This window comes from Mus caroli, unplaced genomic scaffold (assembly GCF_978045245.1).
Source record: "Mus caroli unplaced genomic scaffold, Mus_caroli_1 scaffold_16, whole genome shotgun sequence".
Taxonomy (NCBI): domain Eukaryota; kingdom Metazoa; phylum Chordata; class Mammalia; order Rodentia; family Muridae; genus Mus; species Mus caroli.
In genome coordinates, this window is record NW_028227271.1 from 29563076 (window position 1) to 29581287 (window position 18212).

General features: G+C 51.0%; 1 protein-coding gene across 1 annotated transcript in view; it reads left to right on the forward strand.

Moving 5' to 3' along the window:
* The window catches only part of Tsnare1 (t-SNARE domain containing 1), a 31455-nt gene extending 13492 nt beyond the window's left edge, over positions 1 to 17963 (forward strand). Inside the window, 5 exon segments of the mRNA XM_085831544.1 lie at positions 8169 to 8306; positions 11151 to 11271; positions 11407 to 11481; positions 15382 to 15451; positions 17722 to 17963. Of these exon segments, the coding sequence (XP_085687670.1) occupies positions 8169 to 8306; positions 11151 to 11271; positions 11407 to 11481; positions 15382 to 15451; positions 17722 to 17963 (646 nt within the window).
* The last annotated feature ends 249 nt before the right edge of the window (positions 17964 to 18212 follow it).

An 18212-nucleotide genomic window follows, 5' to 3' on the forward strand; every position in this document is an offset into this window, starting at 1 on the left:
GGAGATTATACTATGTGTGCAGATACCATGTGGGGAGATTGTACTATGTGTGCAGATTCCATGTGGGTAGATACTATGTGTGCAGATACCATGTGGGGAGATACTATGTGTGCAGATACTATGTGTGCAGATTCCATGTGGATAGATACTATGTGTGCAGATACCATGTGGGTAGATACTATGTGTGCAGATACCATGTGGGGTGATACTATGTGTGCAGATTCCATGTGGGGAGATACTATGTGTGCAGATATCATGTGGGGAGATACTATGTGTGCAGATACTATGCAACCATTGAACCACGTTTACAATGAATAGAGGGTTGTTTTTTTTTTAACAGATCACCAGTAAGAACAAAAACAAATGTGAACAATAAATACACTGGAGCAGAGCAAGCCTTTGCATCTCAACCAAGTACATTCCATTTCCTGAGCTATAAGTGCCCATCTTATGGATCATTTCCTTCTGCCCTTAGTGTGCCAAGGGTTGGAATGCTTTTAGAATGTGTTCCTCTCACAGACCAGGCTTCTGGCAATACCAAAGTCCAATACCTGGAGTGGTGCCACCCACACACAGACTGTGTCTTTTTACACTGAGCAAAGCAGTCGAGACAATTCCCAACAGACATTCCCACAGCCTCCCTGAGCTAGACAGTCCCTCACTGAGTCACCTCTCAGGTGACTCTAAGTGATGTCACGTTGACGATTTTAACCGACCAGCACAAGCAGGCTGGCCATCTCTCATCACCTTCTGACTCCCAAATATTCTGTATCTGTCAGAGAGAGGTCCCCAGCCACTGTTCTTACCTTCAGCCTGACTGTAGCCTTGTCTGTTCCAACTCTGCAGACTCACCATTTCTAGGAGTGTAGTCTGATGGAGTCATGCAACTCCTGCTTTGTTGCTGAGCACAGGTGCTGGGTGCCTCACACGGTAGCACATGTGTCAGTCAGAACCCTCTTCAGTCCCTTTAGTTCCCGTATGTGGCCAGGCTATAGCTTATCTGTTGTTGGACATTTGGGTGGCCTCTACTTCTTCCCAGGGCACAGTGCTACTCTGAGTACCCTGCTGGCTTTATGTGGACAGGAGTCTTTACTATTCTTGGCATGTGTACTTTGTGGTAGAATTGTGTGTGTGTGTGTGCACAGTAATGGGATTGCAGGGGACAGCGACTAGGTGTTCCCTTTGGTGAGATTAGTATTGTCAATCAGATAGATACCTATGAGGCAGGCTTATGGGAACACCTTTAAAGGATCTTCTGGGTTAAGTTTAACCTCTGGAAATGAATGGCTATGAAGGATTGCCTGGATTAAGTTGAGGTGGAAAGACCTGTCCACTGTGAGTAGCACCATTCCCTAGGCAGGATATTTATAAGGGTGGAGAATGTGAGTGAAGCACCAGCATGCAGTGTTAACCCAGCGGGCTCTGCTCTGGAATGTGGACAGAGTATGAGCAGTTTTCTCAAATGCCTGCTTCTGTGACCTCCCTGCCGTGATGACCATGACCTGGAACTGTGAGCCTAATGAACCCTTTATCCCTTAAGTTGCTTTTGTCTGGGATTTTATTGCAACAACAGAAAAGAAACTAGGACGGAAACCCCTTCCCTTTGCAGCCTGAGTGGTAGGAGGGGCAGGTGTGGACGTCCATCTCTGACTCTCTGACTCTGCAGACCTAACTGGAAGGCAGCCACTGTAGGGCACAGAGCACCTTACACTCACTCCTCGGTTGTGTTTCTTGTTTAGAACTCTGAGAAATACACCACACACCAATCTGACTTTCGGGAGGCTGGACACGTGAGCTTTCTGGAGGCTGCTGTTTACGTGTGGCATCTCTGGGCTGTCTTCTCAACTCTGCCTCTTCTGCGCAGATTGAAGTGGCCAGCATGGTAGAGGCTGCTTTCCCAGTCCAAGTGCGTGGGAACCTTCATCAGCATGCTTTCCGATGGCTGTCAGCTGAGGGTGTCACTGGCTGCAGGTGCTTCCAGGGCTAGGGTTATGGTTAGGATCTTGGAGCTCTGCGTGATTCAGTGGCAGTATGTTGTTTATCTTGATGCCACTCCCTCTTTTGGGGCTCAGTGGTCAGGCAAGTGGGCGTTTAAAGGACCTTGGCCATTTGTCTTGGAGAGTAGAAGGTTCCCAGCTGAGTTGACTAGAGACCCCCAAATACGGGCTCTGGCCTACAGTGGCCATTGCCCACTGCTCTGGTCTGAGATTGAGGGCCAAATAATAGTCTCTCATGCTTCCTGACACCCCCTGTGTATTGGCAGGCCTAATATGCTTGTCATGGCTTTCTGGGGTCTTATCTGATCCCATCTAATGAATGCATTTCATACAAATGCCGTTAGGATTTAAAATTTTGAGAAAATTACAGGACCACCACATCCTTTTTTCTACATTGACAGAGCTTTCTGCTTTAAAATTATTATTATTGTGTATGTGTGTGTGTACTCTGTGAGTGTGTGTGTGCATGCATGCATGTCATAAGACACTTGTGAAGTTGAGACAACTTTGTACAGCTCATCTCTCAACCTGTAAATTGTTCTTTGGATCTAACTCAGCTTCCCAGGCTGGTGAAGTGGGCACCTTTACCCACCCAGCAGTCTTGCTGGCCATGCCCAGTGCCTACTTGCATATAAGCTGAGTGAGCACACCATATACTGTGCACTTCAAGGGGAAAATGGTATTTCAGTTGTGCAGTGGCAGGAGTGACCTCTGAGGAGTGGGATGCTTGGAGACACTTAGATCAGACTCACCTGGGCCACACAGGCTGTACCTTTCAGCCTTGCCCTGAACCAGGCAGTGCTGCTTTGAGATCTGCCCCACAGGGTCCAGCCTAGGCCTCCATGTCATAGGCCCCCAAATTTAAGCATGAGTCTTGTATCAGTACTGGCTTAGTGGTGCCAGGGACAGTATTTGTCTGGCTGTGGGTGGCCTAGTATCCCAGGGTGCTGTTGGAATCCAAGTACTTGGCTGGATGAGTGGGCTGCAATCCTAGAACCCCATCTCAGTGTTTGCGTGGTGTGATGGGCCAGACACTGCTCTTCATGTCTGACACTGGCTGGGCTGGACCCACACCAGGCTCTTGTTCAGCCTGGGTCAAGGTAAATGTGCAGATCTCTCTCTGGGCAGTGGGGAAGATTCCTCTGTGTCCGGCTCACAGGTGGTCAGGTGGCTTAGTTAGGATTTCTGTTGCTGCGATGAACCACCATGACCAAAAGCAAGTTGGGGAGAAAGGGATTTATCTGGCTTACACTTCCACGTCATAATCCATCACTGAAGGAAGTCAGGACGGGAACTCAAACAGGACAGGAACCTGGAGGCAGGAGCTGATGCAGGGGCTATGGATGGGGGCTGCTTACTGACATTCTCCTCATGGCTTGCTCAGCCTGCCTTCTTATAGAATCCAGGATCACCAGCCCAGAGATGACACCATTCCCAATAGGCTGGGCCCTCTCCCATCAATTATTAATCAGGACCACAGCCTGAGAGCATCCTATCTAACCCACTACCGTTGAGCACACCTATACACAGAGACCTGACAGTTCAGGTACAGGAACAAGCCACTCCTCTCAGGGGCTGCTGGGAGTGAGGAAGATGCAGACTTACTTTTAGAGGCGCTCTGGGGGCCAGAGACTCACAGATAACAGACAAGGCTTCTCACTCCACATGGGAACACTGAGACCCTGAGAAAGCACTTTTCCTGGATCTACAGAATGAGAACAGAGCTGGTAGCAGAGCGTCTCCTCAGCAAGGATGGCGCCTGCATGCTTTCTTGGGAGACACTGTGCACAAACTCAGGGCTGCTCTGAATGCGTCACCCACAGCCCATACTCTGATCTCAGCCCTGTGCCTTAGCCTGTGGAGACACTTGTTTCAGAGGTGTGTCAGCTTAGGGTGTCAGGCCTTGTTTGGTGTGACAGTAGGGTAACCCTGGGTAACCACCCCCCCAGGCACTTTTGGTGGCAATCTTCTCTATAGGGGTCAGAAGGACTTGACAGATGAGGCAACTGTACCCAGCCACCTCACCCATGCTGAGGTGCCAGAGGGCATACCTGGTCCTTGATGTCTTCTTTTAGTCCTGGGATGGTGTCAGTGACAGACAGAGCTCTGTCAACCTGTCTATGGTCACTCGCATATCCACTATCACTGGCACATGTTTGCACATGTGTGTGTTGGTGTGTGTGTGTGGGGGGGGTGAGGGTAAGTCGGCTTCATTGATAGCCATTCCACCGGTTAGCATGCATTCTGTAAGCCTGATACTGTGTGTTCCCTAGAGTCACTCTGGGTTTTAGTTCCTTTCAGAAACTCCCTTCTGGGTCCTTCTGACCCGATACCTACTGCCTAATTTTCTAGTCTATTGTGAACTACATGTGAACTACATGCATGCACAGTCATGGGGGTTGTCCTTGTATTCTGTGCCCCATCTCACTCAAGGTGGCCGTGCTGAGTCCTTTCCTTTGTGTTGCTAAGTAGTATTTTGTAGCGCGGCGTTGTCACTTACTTACCCAGCACCTTCTGAGGGACCCAAGGCTGATTACAGCTAGTGCTAAGGCTGTGCTGTCTCTGCAAGGTTTTTGTGCGTTTCCACTTCTGGGTGAGTTGCCTGAGGCAAAATTGTAGAGCAAATAATGAGATGTGTGTTAACTCGGGGTGAATCCATGCAGCTTTCCAGAGCAGCTGACATTAACAGGACTTGGGGGCCCTCCCCAGAACCACTCAGGGGTGGGCAGTTGTGGCTTCCATGTGTGCTTTGGTGGCTACTGGGTGGTGTGTTCTCCTCTGGGTGCATGTCAGTCTCTTGCCTGTCCTTGTCATGACTTGTTCTTGTCTTGTGGCTGTGGGGTTGTCAGAGCGCTTAGGTGCCCAATGCAAGTCCTGTGTCAGGTGCTCAGGGGAGACTTTCCTGCCTCAGGCCTGTCTTTTATCTCCTTTCTTATCTCTAACGTTGTTGAGCTTCCCAGAGTGTTCCATCCACTGCTGTGGTGTGAACATGATTTGTGCCTTACCCTTCATTCAGGCACCGTTAGGAAGGTGAGCATTCAGTCCAGCCTTGGTGCATGGTGAGGCCTTCGGGGGATGGTTAGATACAGGATACCAGGGCAGAGGCTCGTGATAGAAAAGAAAAGGTTTAGGAAAGGAGACCAGAGAAGTACACATGGGCTTTGGCCGTGAAGTCTTGAAGGCCCCCACGAGGGCCTGTGCCATGTGGTTGAGATTTCTTTTCTTGATTAGGTAGCCTGCCTCGGGCACTTCGTTACAGTAATGCACCGATGTATTCATGGCTCATGTAATTTGCAGGCTTACAGTTTTCATATTTTTTCAGCTCCCACATTTGGGTCTGACACGCTTGGAATTTATTTTTGTGTATGCGGTGTGGTAAGGCTGAGCTCATTAAACAAGTTAAAATAAAAAAGTTTTTTTTTCCTGTTGACTATGTTGGTGCCCTTTTGGAACGCTGCCAGAGCCTGTTGCTGTGGTACATCCTGGGCCTGTGATACTGAGTCCTCTGTTGCTGGCTGTTCTGAAGCTCTTCTGGATGCCCAGACCTTTGTGTTTCAGTTGAACTCAGCATCAGCTTGTTAAGTTCTATTTAAAAAATTTTTTTTTACAATTTTGATTGTGAAGGCTTTGAAGAATTAACATCTCAGCAGTATTGTCTTACACCCCATAAAGCCACTTTTTTCTTCTCTTCGTTCTCTCTTTAGGCAATTGCTTGTAGTTATCAGTGACATGCCTTGTTCATGCTGTAACATGTTCACTTCATCTGAATGTTCTTGTGGTTTCTATACTGTCATGAACCCCCATGGTTTAAATTTCACTTTCCGATTTTGGCCACAGTTCAGAAACATGGCTGGTGTTTGTACACTGCTGCCGGGTGGCACCTGAGATTTCCTTGTTTTTTTTTTTTTTTTTTGTTTTTGTTTTTGTTTTTGTTTTCTTGGAGGTTTCCTTTGGCTTCCTCAGGCTTTCTTCAGATGGAAGACCCAAGACACAGCCCTGATGTGGACTTCCAGGGCACCCATCTCATCTTCCTGCCTTTTCTGATACTGGAGCCCCAAGTGCTAACTTCTGCCCCGTGCTGTCCCCGATGCATTGTGATTCTCTCTGCTGTGTATCCTCATAGCTCTGCTTTCTGCTTCTGATGGTAGATGGGCTGGCAGACAGGCTGATCTGGGCCACAGCTGTGCATAGTCCCTGGGTTGGGCCTGTCAATACTGTGATTGTCCTTGAAGAGGAGGAATCTGTAAATTCTCTCGCTGGCTGCTGGAATTACTGTAGTTTGCACTCCTTTGCTCTCTCTGTGCTGTTTCTTGGGTTCAGTGGCTGTGTGTGTAGCTGCTGTCTGTCAAGGCTATGGCAGAGTGACCTAATGCATGAAGGATGCCAGGCTGGGTAAGGAGGTTGGCTTGCTTTTCTGTTATGAGATGACCACAGTCTGTGAGAGATGGAGAGAAGACACAGCTTGGAAGGGACACAGAAGCAGACTGCTTTCAGTCTCATTCGGATGCCAGAAAGGTGAGAGCCACACCAGCAGCCCCTCTGCCATTGTCTGGGGCAGAATCTGAGGAGGAGTAGAGAGGAGGGCCTGACAGGAGGAGGCTAGTGTAGCTCCCACCCCTTGCACTGGGGCTTTGCCCACTGTTCTGTATCTGAAGAATAGAATGTCAGATGGCAGCTGAGCTGCTGCTACCTTCCCTGGCTGTCCAGGGGCTGTAGAGCAGAGCCCTGGGCAGTGCTGGAGCATAGTTAGGGATTTGGCTTTGCTGGAATGAAGCATAGAATGGCTGTTACATGCAGAGGGACTGCAGGGACATGAACTGATCTCTGAGAGGCATGCCTCAAGCTGTCCCACCTGCGGCGGCATGCAAGGTAGTGGCAGTAGATGGCCAGAAGACACTATAGAAGTCTGGAGACATGGGAAGAGGGAAGTGTCGGTATACACATTTCCCTAAACACATTGCAGCAGTGCTGGCTGATGCACCACGCATCAGAGCAGGGCTTTGCTTTGGGGACTGGAAGGATGGGGCTTTCAGAGGCTGAGGTGGGTAAAGGGGGGCCAATGTGTTATCTGGGCAGAGCTGCCACTGGGCGGCCATAGAGGCTAGCTTGGAGTTCAGAGCCAGCTGGGAACAGAACGTGGGCAAGAGGAATTCAGACGATGTCAGATCCAGAGGTCATCAGGTGGTTCTCATAGGGAGTGGCTAGTGACATGGTCCTGGGGAAGGCTGTGCTCTGATGTTCTGAGGTTGGCCAGGTAAGCAAATGAACTTGGGCCATAGTAGGTAGTGATAAATGGCAGGAAAGGTTCTGCTAATCCCCTCCCCTTGTTGAAACCTGTCATAGCATCCTTAGCCCATCCCTTCCCATGCAGGCTGCCAGGACTGTGTCCCCGAGGAGGCAGGGCCTTATTCGCTGGCTCTGCAGTGATCAATGGTCTTAGGCAGGCTGCTTTATGGTACAGGGCATGGCGATAGGTGGCCTTTGAGGACCCAGGGCTGTAGTTCTTGCCAGGTCAGACCTCCTTCTCCGTTGGGCTATGTGTGTGTTGGGGACAGGCTGGGACAGGGTTGCCCTGGGTGACACTATAGGTAAGGTCATTCCTAAGCATCAGACTCGGGGTATTTGGAGAAGGTGGGTCACATGGCATTGTATGTAAGTCTTTAGCACTGGAAGGACCTGAGTCCCTCATGGAAGAGGCCCCTACTCTGCCAAGTTTAGGTTATCACAAGGCTGGGAGAGAGGTACGGTGGGCCTCTATGTATGACAGGCACTGGCCTCAATGGGACCAGAAAGTCCAGTCATTTGTCTACGAAGGAGTTGGAGCCACGGTGGGTCCATGGCTTCCACCTCCCACAGCCAGCTGGGTGCTTGGCTTCTGTTCTGTATGCCCCTATCCATCCACCTCCCCACCCTCTCTTATCTTTTCTTGCATTCTCTGCCTGTTCCCCAAGGTCCCTGTCCTTAGCTCTGTCTGCCTATTGTCCTTCAGTGATGTAGTTACTACCCACCCTGTAGCACCCCCTCCTCCTGTGCCTTGCCTTTCTGCTCCTGACTGCCCTTGGCACCTCACACCCTTCATCTTAGAATCTCCCCACACTCTGCCTGCCTGTTTCTGCCCCACCTCCCTTTCTCAACCTCCTGGGCTATCCCTGAGCTTCCTGCCAACCCCAGCCTCTACTCCAGGCATGAAGACCAACAAGACACCAACAAAACCATTGCTGCCAGCCCCAGTGCCATGAAGCAGGTGTCAGAGCCGTGGAACTTCTGCCTGATGTTTCTCCTAGGGGATGGACTTGAGGCTTGGTGGAGGTAGTGACTGGAGGGAGGAGGAGAAGGTGCCCTGGTGCCTGTGGTGGCGTGCAGAACTGGTTGGGGCAAGACACTGGACTGATATATGCAGAAGGACACTCAGGACAGCTGGGCACATTCTGGGCTCAGTCTGTGGTTGGCACACTTACTGAAGAGCCCTGTTCTTCTGGAGCCCACGGTACAGTGGGCATGAGGGCAGCCTAGTCTCCCTGGAGATGGACACTCTGAACGCCCTGTCGGCAGTTACATGCCTCTGTTGCTTATGTCTTCTCATCCTGCCCTGCCTCCTGTACCCTACCCTTCTACCTCCAGCCGTCCTATGCTGTGCCTCCATGTGTACCCTCTCAGTTACACCAACACTGCTCTGAGCACATGATGGTTCTCAGAGCAATAGGCTGCTGCCTGCCAGCCCCTGCCTGCCCCATGAAGTTTGCCGTGACCAGCCTCCCTGGCTGGTTCCACTGACCTCTGCTACTGCATATCTGTAGCAGACTGCCTTGAGCAGCCAAGAATACCAGGCATCTGCCCTTGATGGGAAATGTCTGCCACCCCTGTGCTGTCGAGCTGGGAGTGGTGTGGCCCACGCTTGCAGGGACTGTCAGCAGTAGCAGGGGGTGAAATAAGGAGACCTGCCTATGTGGGAGTGGCTTCAGTCAGCACAAGTCTGAAATAAGGATGGCTCCCGCACGTGTGGGTATGCTCCTGAGAGAATGTCCAGATTGTATGGGGTCATGGAGACAGACCAGGGAATGGTGGCTGCAGGGACAGGTATGAGAGGGTCAAGCTGCACTGGGCCATGAGGGCACCGGGACTATGCTGGTGTTCTAAGACTGGGTTGTAACAGCCATCATGCACCTGTGCAGTACTGAGCCCCGGTTGGTGAAAACATCCTGGTTCCAAGTATTGACTTACACTAGCAGAAGGTGCTGTCAAGGTGGTAACCATTGGTCTAGTGACTAGAATGTTCCAGAAACCAGACTGTGAAAGCCCTTTGTCCTTGCTTTGGGTGGCCAGCGGCTACTGCGTCCAGCATTTTAGAGTCACAACTGCAGTGGTTCACTCTGAATCTTTGGTGGGATGTTTGTTCTCAATAAGTGACACCAAGCAGTACACCAGTGTCCCGTGTCACCAAAACATTGTTTTAGTCCCTGCATGCATGAGTGCTTTCCTCTATTTACACATTCATTCTTCACACACTGTCATGAAGAGCTTCTTACATGACACAGGGGCTCGGCCCCAGATGACCAGGCCCTGTGTTTCAGAAGGTATTTTTCTAGAGCTAGAATGGTATAGTTCATGCCAGCCATCTTCTGGAGAGGCTAGTGATGTATTCTTGTCTAGTTGAGTGGACTGATGGAGACAGGGGTCCACATATTTTTCACTTTGTAGGGTATAATACCTCAAAAGGATGTGTGGTTCAAGTTAAGGTCATGGGGCCCTCAGGACCTCAGATAAATTGATCCTCGGGCCCTGTGCTGGTTTTGTGACCCTCTTTTCCTATGACAGTGTGGGCTGTCTTGTTTCCTGTTCAGAGATGAGGGTTCCTCCAAATGCAAAGCAGCCATAACTGGCCATGAACTCAGGCCTTCCTGCATCCAGTTCTTAACCTAAACAGGGGCCGTCGGGCCATGACACAGGGTCTGAGCCTTTTGTCCTTACAGGGGATACTCCACAGTGATCCCTGTTTGTCCACAGTCACATGTGACTGCCAGATGGGGAGGAGTGAGGGAGGCCAGACCACAGCAGGCTGGGTGAGAAATGAGGCTGCCAGCACTGATGAGTGTTAGCCAAGCCTGAGGGACAGGGACTAAGAAAGCCAGGCTCCTGTTTTGGGGTTCAGCAGTAATCTGAAGTCCTGCACACACACTTTCAGGGTGTGAGAGGGCATGGCTCCTGCATTCTGTCTTTGGGGAAGGCAGTGGTGGCAGGAACGGTTGAAACCATTGCCATCTTGAGGGATAACTCCTTGCAGACTAGCCGCTGTTGAGCTTGCTGCCGCCTAAGGGTGGGATCCTTGTTGGGGGCTCTGGAGTCTAAGAGTCACTGTGAGTTTGTACTCAGGCCCCTTTCCTTTCTGAGCAGGGTTTTGGTGTGTGGTGTGACCTCAGGTGGCAGAGCAGCCTTCCAAAAGCATGGTCATGGAAATGTGCCCAGTTGGGCTCTCTGGAAAAGTAAGTAATGTGTGGGTTGATCCCGTTGAGCAATAGACTACAGAGTAGAGTGGCCAGTGTTTTGCTCTCTGCCCCCTTGTTGTCTTGGGTTTTCACATGAGCCAGTAATTATAACTTCCCGTGATACTAAAACCCACAAAACTGCTGTGCAAAGGGCGGACCATACACCCAGGGACTGTGGTGCACACTGCCAATGAGCAGCCTGCTTGTATACAGTTCTCATCCCGAGTGCTGGGTAGGCGTAGTGGTAGGTGTGCTATGGTGTGAAGGAGCCTGGTCAGCCAGAACCATTCAGAAGGGTGTTAGGCTGCGTGGGTGTGGCTTCAGATGGACTTGGTCAAGATTTCTGAGAACCGGCTGGTTTTCTTGGTGCAGATTGTGCCTGGCCAGGGGCAAGAGGGTGGCCCCACCAGCTGGTGCTGCACGCAGGAAGCCTGAGCTGACAGTGGTAAAGCAGGGATTGTTTCACTTGGAACACTAGCGTTGCCGCTGGATTCCCCTGGGCATTGGAAGCCTGGCAGAAAACATTTCAACAGAGAAGATGGAAGAAATAGAGTGAGGAACTGTTTGGTGAGGTGAGGCATGGCTCAACCTCATCACCTTGTGTGAGCAGCCAATCGGAACGTGGCCAACGGCCTTCTGACCTGTGAAATGGGCTCATTATTCTTCTCAGTTGGATTTCCAAGGGTTTAAGTCCACATGCCTTGGCAGAGCTGCTCCTGACACCCACGGGCTACGCCAAGCATACTGGAGAGAGCGCCTGTGGAGTTGGTGTCCAGTGCTTAGAGCAGAGGGTGTGAGGACACATGGAGGGAAGGGGGTATAACCCTGTGGGGGGATGAAGTGGGCACAGGGATCTCTAGGGACCAAAAGCCTGGGTCTGGGGACAGACTGGACAAATGTGCTATAAGGCCACCCTCTGTCCGCAGCAGGAGCACCATGAGCTGCACCAGCTGAAAACTCAGTGCATTCAGATGCCGTCCAGCTATGGAGTGGTGCAGAGGGTGAGGGGCTGGAAGGGGTGGTATCCGGCTAGTTACTACTCCTTCCTTGGACGCCCCTCACTAGCTGTCTTGTCCTGGGTTTGTTTGATGTCGCCTCTCCTCCACAGCAGAAGAGTAGGCATTCCTTGGGAGCATTGTAATAGGCACCGGGGGCCCATTGCCTACCTTCAGAGTGTGTTCTTGGAAGGGTTTGTTCTCAGAAGTGCGTCCCAGAGGTGACCTCCCAGCACCTCCTAGAAATCTGGAAGAGCAAACGTTATCAGGGCTGAGCAGCAGGGAAACAGACCAGGGAGATGGTGTGGATTAGTGGGGATGCCCAGTAGATCCTCACAGAGGCAACCTGATCTGGGGGGCCGACAGCCTAAGTGTACATTGGGGGCTGCTTGGTGCCAGGCCATCTTCCTTTCCTTATATATTCTTCCATATTTCCCATTCTATACTTTTCTTCCAACAGAGGACTGCAGGAAAGTCCAAAGCACTTGCTCTTCAGCACATTAGCAGGACAGCAAGCAAGTAAGGACCAAGTTTTGACTGTATCTGAAATCTTGGGGACAATCCAGAACCTGCTACTGTTTATGCGGTGGGAGAGGGCAGGAAGGGCTGCGGTTAGGAGCTCCATAGTGGTTAGGCTGAACTGATAACTTTCAAGGCTCTGCTGCACCACGGTGCGGAGTGAGGCAGGCAAGTGACAGCCATTGTCGGTTCCGTATACTGTGCAAGACTGATGGGCGTTCAGGTGGTCTGAACCTACTTTCCAAAAATTGGATACCTTATAAGGAGACACAATAACATTTAGCTCAGTTTTGGAGGCCGAAGGTCCAGAGTGGAATGGCCTCTGAAAAGATTCTCTTTGCAAAAGGCATTATGATAGAGGCCACAGAAGGCAGGGTGAGTTTGCCCTCAGAGGCTGTCAGTCAGTATAACAGGAAGAAACCTGCAAGGTCCTCACCACAGATAGAGAGGACAACTCGGGATAAAGATCAGCCCCATAAAGGGAATGACCTTGTTGACCTATGAAGATGTCCTTGGAAGTGTTCATAAGACAGCACAGATGCCGGGGAAACAGTTTCCTGAGGTTGAGGGCAGAGCATGGGGTTTCATTTCCTTCTTTACCACCTCATAGGGCTTTGCAGGAGGTATGAAGAGGAGACCAAAGGTGGGATCAGGGATCGCATGGTCATGTCACTAACACTGAGTGGCACTGCAGGGGCATTAGAACTGACACTATGCCTCCAAACAAGATCATTTTGCCAGGTCAGTGTCCAAGAGGACGGTGAGCTTGGAAATGGCCCATAGGCATGTGTCACCCTCAGTGGGTGTGGCAGCATGTGCCTGTGGTCTTAGTGCCCAGGACTTGAGGCCACGAAGGGTAGCATAGAGACACCTTGAAAAGAAGAAATAAATCAGCATGGCATCAAATGAAGGAAGAGATCTAGCATGGCTGCTTCCAGTTTACAGGAGGAACCTACCTGTCATTGCCAGGAAGGGAGAGATGCAAGGACTTAGAGTGCTGTGTTTAGAATCCAGGCGAGTGTGTGTGTGTGTGTGTGTCTGTGTGTGTGTGTCTGTGTGTGTGTGTGTGTCTGTGTGTGTGTGTGTGTATGTGTGTCTGTTTGGGTGTCTCTGTGTGTGTGTATGTGTGTGTGTCTGGGTGTGTCTGGGTGTCTGTGTGTGTGTGTGTGTGTGTGTATCTGTGTAAATAGAAGAGATAGAGTAGTCAAGATGACTTAACAAAACTGAAGAACTTGTTCATAGCACAGACACCAGCCAAACTGGTGGTGTGGAATCTGTGAGGTGCATAGGTTGGGTTTGGGGGTGGTCCAGATGCAGCCCAGGTGTGTGCTGGCTCGTGAGTGGGTGGTGGAGGTGGCCTGAGAAGGTGGCTGCCCTGCAAGAACTTAATGCTCACTCAGGGTTTGATGCCAGCTTAGTTGAATCTGAACTAGAGACGGAGATCTTTTTTTATGCATGTAAACATTCCCTCTGAAACAGAGACACCCCTAGAAGCAGGAAGCAACTCCCCCAACTCCACAGTGGCAGGGCACTGACCACAGAGGTGAAGACTGATGACGTTATCAAAGCTAATACGTCAGTAAAAGAGAAGAAGCGGCCCAGAGTTAGAGAGCTTTTGCACGGAGTGGTTCTGAAAAGTTCTCTGCCAGCGTTCGTGAGGATCTCTTGCAAGTCAATGGGAGACACTCTCAAAGAGTATTTCCGATAAGTAACAAACAGTGAACAGGGACTCAGCCAAAGCGGCTACTGGGGAAAGTAAAGGTAGTTCAGTAGGCAGAGGCAGCAAGATGGCCATGAGTTCAAGACCACTGTAGGTTATATAGTCTTAGGCTAGCCTGGGCTACAGTGTGATGCTCTGCCTCAATTTTGTTTTAAAGGAGAGGACTGTCATGGTATCGGTCACTTCACACTGCCTCATTCCCCAAATAACTACTTGAACCCCAAATAATTTTTGAAACAAGAACTTGAATAAAAATGCCAGAACCTGCCACTTGTAGATGTGGAGAGAGGCAGTGGGGGAAGGGGAGTGAATTTGTACCCTGATCTGGAGGCCTTGTCAGCTGAGGTTGAACGTGGTTGATTGTGGCCCCATGATTCTGCCTGGAGGAAAAGTGTGTGTGCGTTCACTGAAGGTCGCGGTGTGATCAGGCGCTGGCACAGTGAGGCAGAGCCGCTATCCATACATCATACGGCTTCAGGCAGTATGAAGGTTCACACAAGTCCTGGGGCTGAGGCATGGCTTCTGGGACCCCCATGCAGTCTCAGACAATGAGTGAACCCTGGTTCGTCTGGACGGTCTGGCTCCAGGCAAAGCTGATAGTTTGGTATTGGGAACAAGCCTCAGGATTCATGCTGTCTGCCTTTGTACCACCACTGGCTGACATAGCCGAATGGCTGGTTTTCTTATTTTCCTTTTTCTTTTCCTTCCTTCCTTCCTTCCTTCCTTCCTTCCTTCCTTCCTTCCTTCCTTCCTTCCTTCCTTCCTTCCTTCCTTCCTCCCTCCCTCCCTCCCTCCCTCCCTCCCTCCCTTCCTTCCTTCCTTCCTTCCTTCCTTCCTTCCTTCTCTTTTCTTTCTGTTTGTGTGTGTGTGTGCCTAGACCACAGGGGTCATACATGTTCATTCCACAGGTTAGCTAGAAGTCAGTTGCCATGCATATTTAAAGCACAGGGCAGAGTTATCCTTCGTCTCTTGACCTATGCCATTTGGAGGAGTTTAAAAGCAGATGTTGGTGCCTTTCCCAAGTGAGGAAGCAACACCACCTGATCTGACCCCCCACCCTCTTAGCTGGGATTGGAGTGCGTGAGAAAAGTGCCCAATTTCCCAGCGCCTGAGCCCCAGACACTGCCTAGGCCTGAACCTTCCAGCTCATACTCCCTCAGCAGGAGGAGAGCAGGGTCAGCCAGTATCATGGTCGCCAGAGATGCCCGTCCCAACTTTGCATCTTCTCATGGGAAACCAAGCCCTTTCTCTGTTGGTCCCACGGCAGGATTTGTTTATTCCTAAGTCTGTGTGTGTTCAAGCCGTAGCTAGGGGTGAGAAAGCTGCCTTTGTCAGCCTTTCTCTAGCTGGAAAGCCATCACAGGCCCCACTCTGCTCCCTAGCACCTGGCAGGCAAATCCTTAATCTGGGCATCAGAGCTAAAGACCCAAATTAAGCCTTTGTAGGCAGCATAAAGAAGAGCTTTGTCTCCCTTTCAGGAGGCTGGGAGATCCGCTAAACTGTTTCTTCAGTCCTGTTCTTTTGTCATGTGTGCTAGGGAAGGTGGACCTGTATGAAGGTGAAGGAAGCCCTTACTGTAACGGCTGCCCGCCCCTGCAAACTCATCCCCATATCCCCTCTCTGTGCCCTCAGTGGGGCAGCCCATTAAAGGCATGGGCTCCTTGCAGCCTCCATGGGTCGTCTGGCCCCCTGTGCCTTCAGCTTGCAAGGAGCTGCCCTTCGAGACTCAGTCCCCAGGTAATGTCACACCGCGTGTTCTCTGGAATCCTTTCCCTAGCAGGTCTGAGTTGATGCTAACTGTCCATGGCATCTGCTCATGAGATTGGACCCATTTTTTTCCCCAGCTCTTCTGGGATGGGCCAGCTGTTACAACAGCTGCAGGATATGCACAGGCTCTTGAGGAAGTGCCACAAGCCTATCAAGACGTGTCAGGCCTGGGATGGAGAAGCAGATGGACCAGGGTCTCTGCATGGCTCTTTTCAGGGCCCGATATTTTACTGATATCCCATGGCTTACAGGGAACCAGTCTTTATAGTGTCCTCTCCTGGAATTGGTAGTGGTATTTCTCAGTCTTTGCACTGGCCCTTGATTAGGCATCATGTTTTCAAGGGGCTTAGATGGTAGCAGCTCTGTGTCTCAACTGTTCTCTGACCACACAGTAGGAAGCCTCTTAGGCAGGCAGATCCCCTAATAAAGTTGCAAGCTATAAAGTCCCCAGAACTCTGCAGGCAGGTAGGACCATAGAAAGAAGGTGCTTGCTGAGCTCGTATTTACAGACTGGGTCACTGCAGTACAGCACCGGTCCCAGTTGACAGATGTGCACACCGAGGTCCAGGACGGGTGGGTGCTGTGCTTGCATCCTCCAGCAAGGGCTGTATACTGGGCCAGGACCCTTGCCAGAGTCCTTTCCATGAGGCTGAAAGCTCAGGAGACTGCAGAGCAGGAGGCGTTGGGGGGCGGGGGAGATAGAGTGAGGGCTGGCACGGGGCCAGAGCCTCCCCCACCCTCGGGCCCTGCTCACTTCCTCCCACCCACAGGGAAGGGAGGCGATAATTACTGCCTTGGATGAGAGCGCTTGTCAACAGATTTTTAGATCTTTTATTTTACATTCATCTATCCACATATTTGTTTATTTAAAGGCCTCTGCTGACTTCCTTGTGTTCCCATGATGCGTGGGAAGGACATTGGCTTGGGAAGGAGACCTGGGTGAGGATGGCTTCACCGTTACTCCAAGTGCCATCGGCTGTGCCTACGTGGTAGGTCCTGAGAAAAAGCACCTGGCCTCTTGCCGTCCCCCCTCCAAAGGACCCATTTTAGATCCTTTGTCATCAGCTCTCCCAGGCAGAGCTGTAGCACCCCAATATCTGCCCCTCTATATAGCTGCAGGACCACACAGCTGCCCCAGCCTCATGTGCCTGACCGGGGTAGATCTTCCCCAAATAAGCTGGGCACAGCTGGAGTCCAGTAGTACCCAGACTCTCCCATGCCATCTGTGCTGGTTCATACCCATTGCTGTACCTCTGACCCTTAGATCCTGGTCCAGAATGACACTAGAGACAAGGTCCTGCCATCTCTCAAGCCAGGGCCCAGACAACCTAGCCATACTCTGGTTAAACTGCTGCTTGAGGGCTCTGGTGCCAGGGGAGAGGGACAAGCTGGCTGGGCCATGTGTTTTAAAATGGGGGGTTCCAGAGCTGGAGAGAGAACCTTGACCATGCCTTCTGTAGAGGACTAGAGAGGCTGAGCCCAGGGACCTTGGAGATGGTGGGGCAGATGGTGCTGGGGCTGAGCTGGGTCTTGGTGTTGGAGTAGAGTCCCTCATTCTGAAACTTCTCCCAGCTTGACCAGTGCTTGGGGACCAGATGGGAGGCTCAGTGACTGTCTCTCTGGAGCCATTGCCACAGAAGGCTCTGGAAATGTGCCCAGCTTGTCCGATCAGAGAGCAAACGGGGTTAATTAGAGAAATTCCATTTATTGTATTAAAACATTTGGCGAATTAAAGAAATCAAGGAAGAATTAAATTGAAAATCCCCCCCAAGTTCGCCATCCCTAGTATATTCAGCAGGAGCAGGCTCCCTAGGGTAGTGTTTAGACCTTGACTTCGTGGTATCAGGTGGCTTTGTATCTTGGCGTCTGGCTTCACAGATTCTGCTTGTAGCTGGGCCTGTGATGGGTCTGCAGCCTTCATTGAGATACTGGACCTTGGTTCCTTTCACAGGCATGTCTTTGGTAACTCACAAAGAGGCCTATAATCCTTAAAAGCTGGGCACAAAGAGTATGTGGTCTTGGGGGTCAGGACTGTACCCCTAGACTTGCTATGGTCCAGCAACTGGCAGCTTTGCGTACAAGCATAGAGTATGTACACAATCACGGGACAGGTGACCAGGGACCACTAACCCTCACTCCTGCCTACCTTACCTAGCAACCTATAGCCTTTTCTCCCTGAAGCATGCTCTCCTGGGCTAAGAGTTAAGCACCCGTTAACTCCCAAGCTTTCAACATCTCAGGGCAAGGCTCCAGGATAGTGGTGGCCGGACGGGGACTAGGGAAGAAAACCTCCAGGGTATCAGGTGGTAATTTGCAGGCCTGGCTGATAGCCAGAAGAGCCTTTAGTGGGAATTACAGTGTGTGGCAAGACCAGGAGCAGGTGCTGCTTCTATCCTTGACTAAGAAGGACCTGGATGCCATCTGACTGCACAAGGAGTCCACCCTGCAGATGATGGCGAGACCTGCATGTGATGACTCATAACTCTTCATTATGGGGACTACCAAGAACTCCAGGGCTCAAGGAGCCAGCCTGTTGTAGGCTTCTGCCCTTTCCCTGGGGACTGGAGTTGGTTGCCTCTGGCTTTGCCGTCCTGATGGTTCTTGAGACAGGGTGGGGAGTCTTGGGATCCTGTGGGATCCCGTGTGACTTCTTGATAGTTGTGGTAGGACAAGGTGCACTTTTAACCTGGGCCACTAAGGGACTAGGAGGAGACTGGTTGCCAGTGGGTAG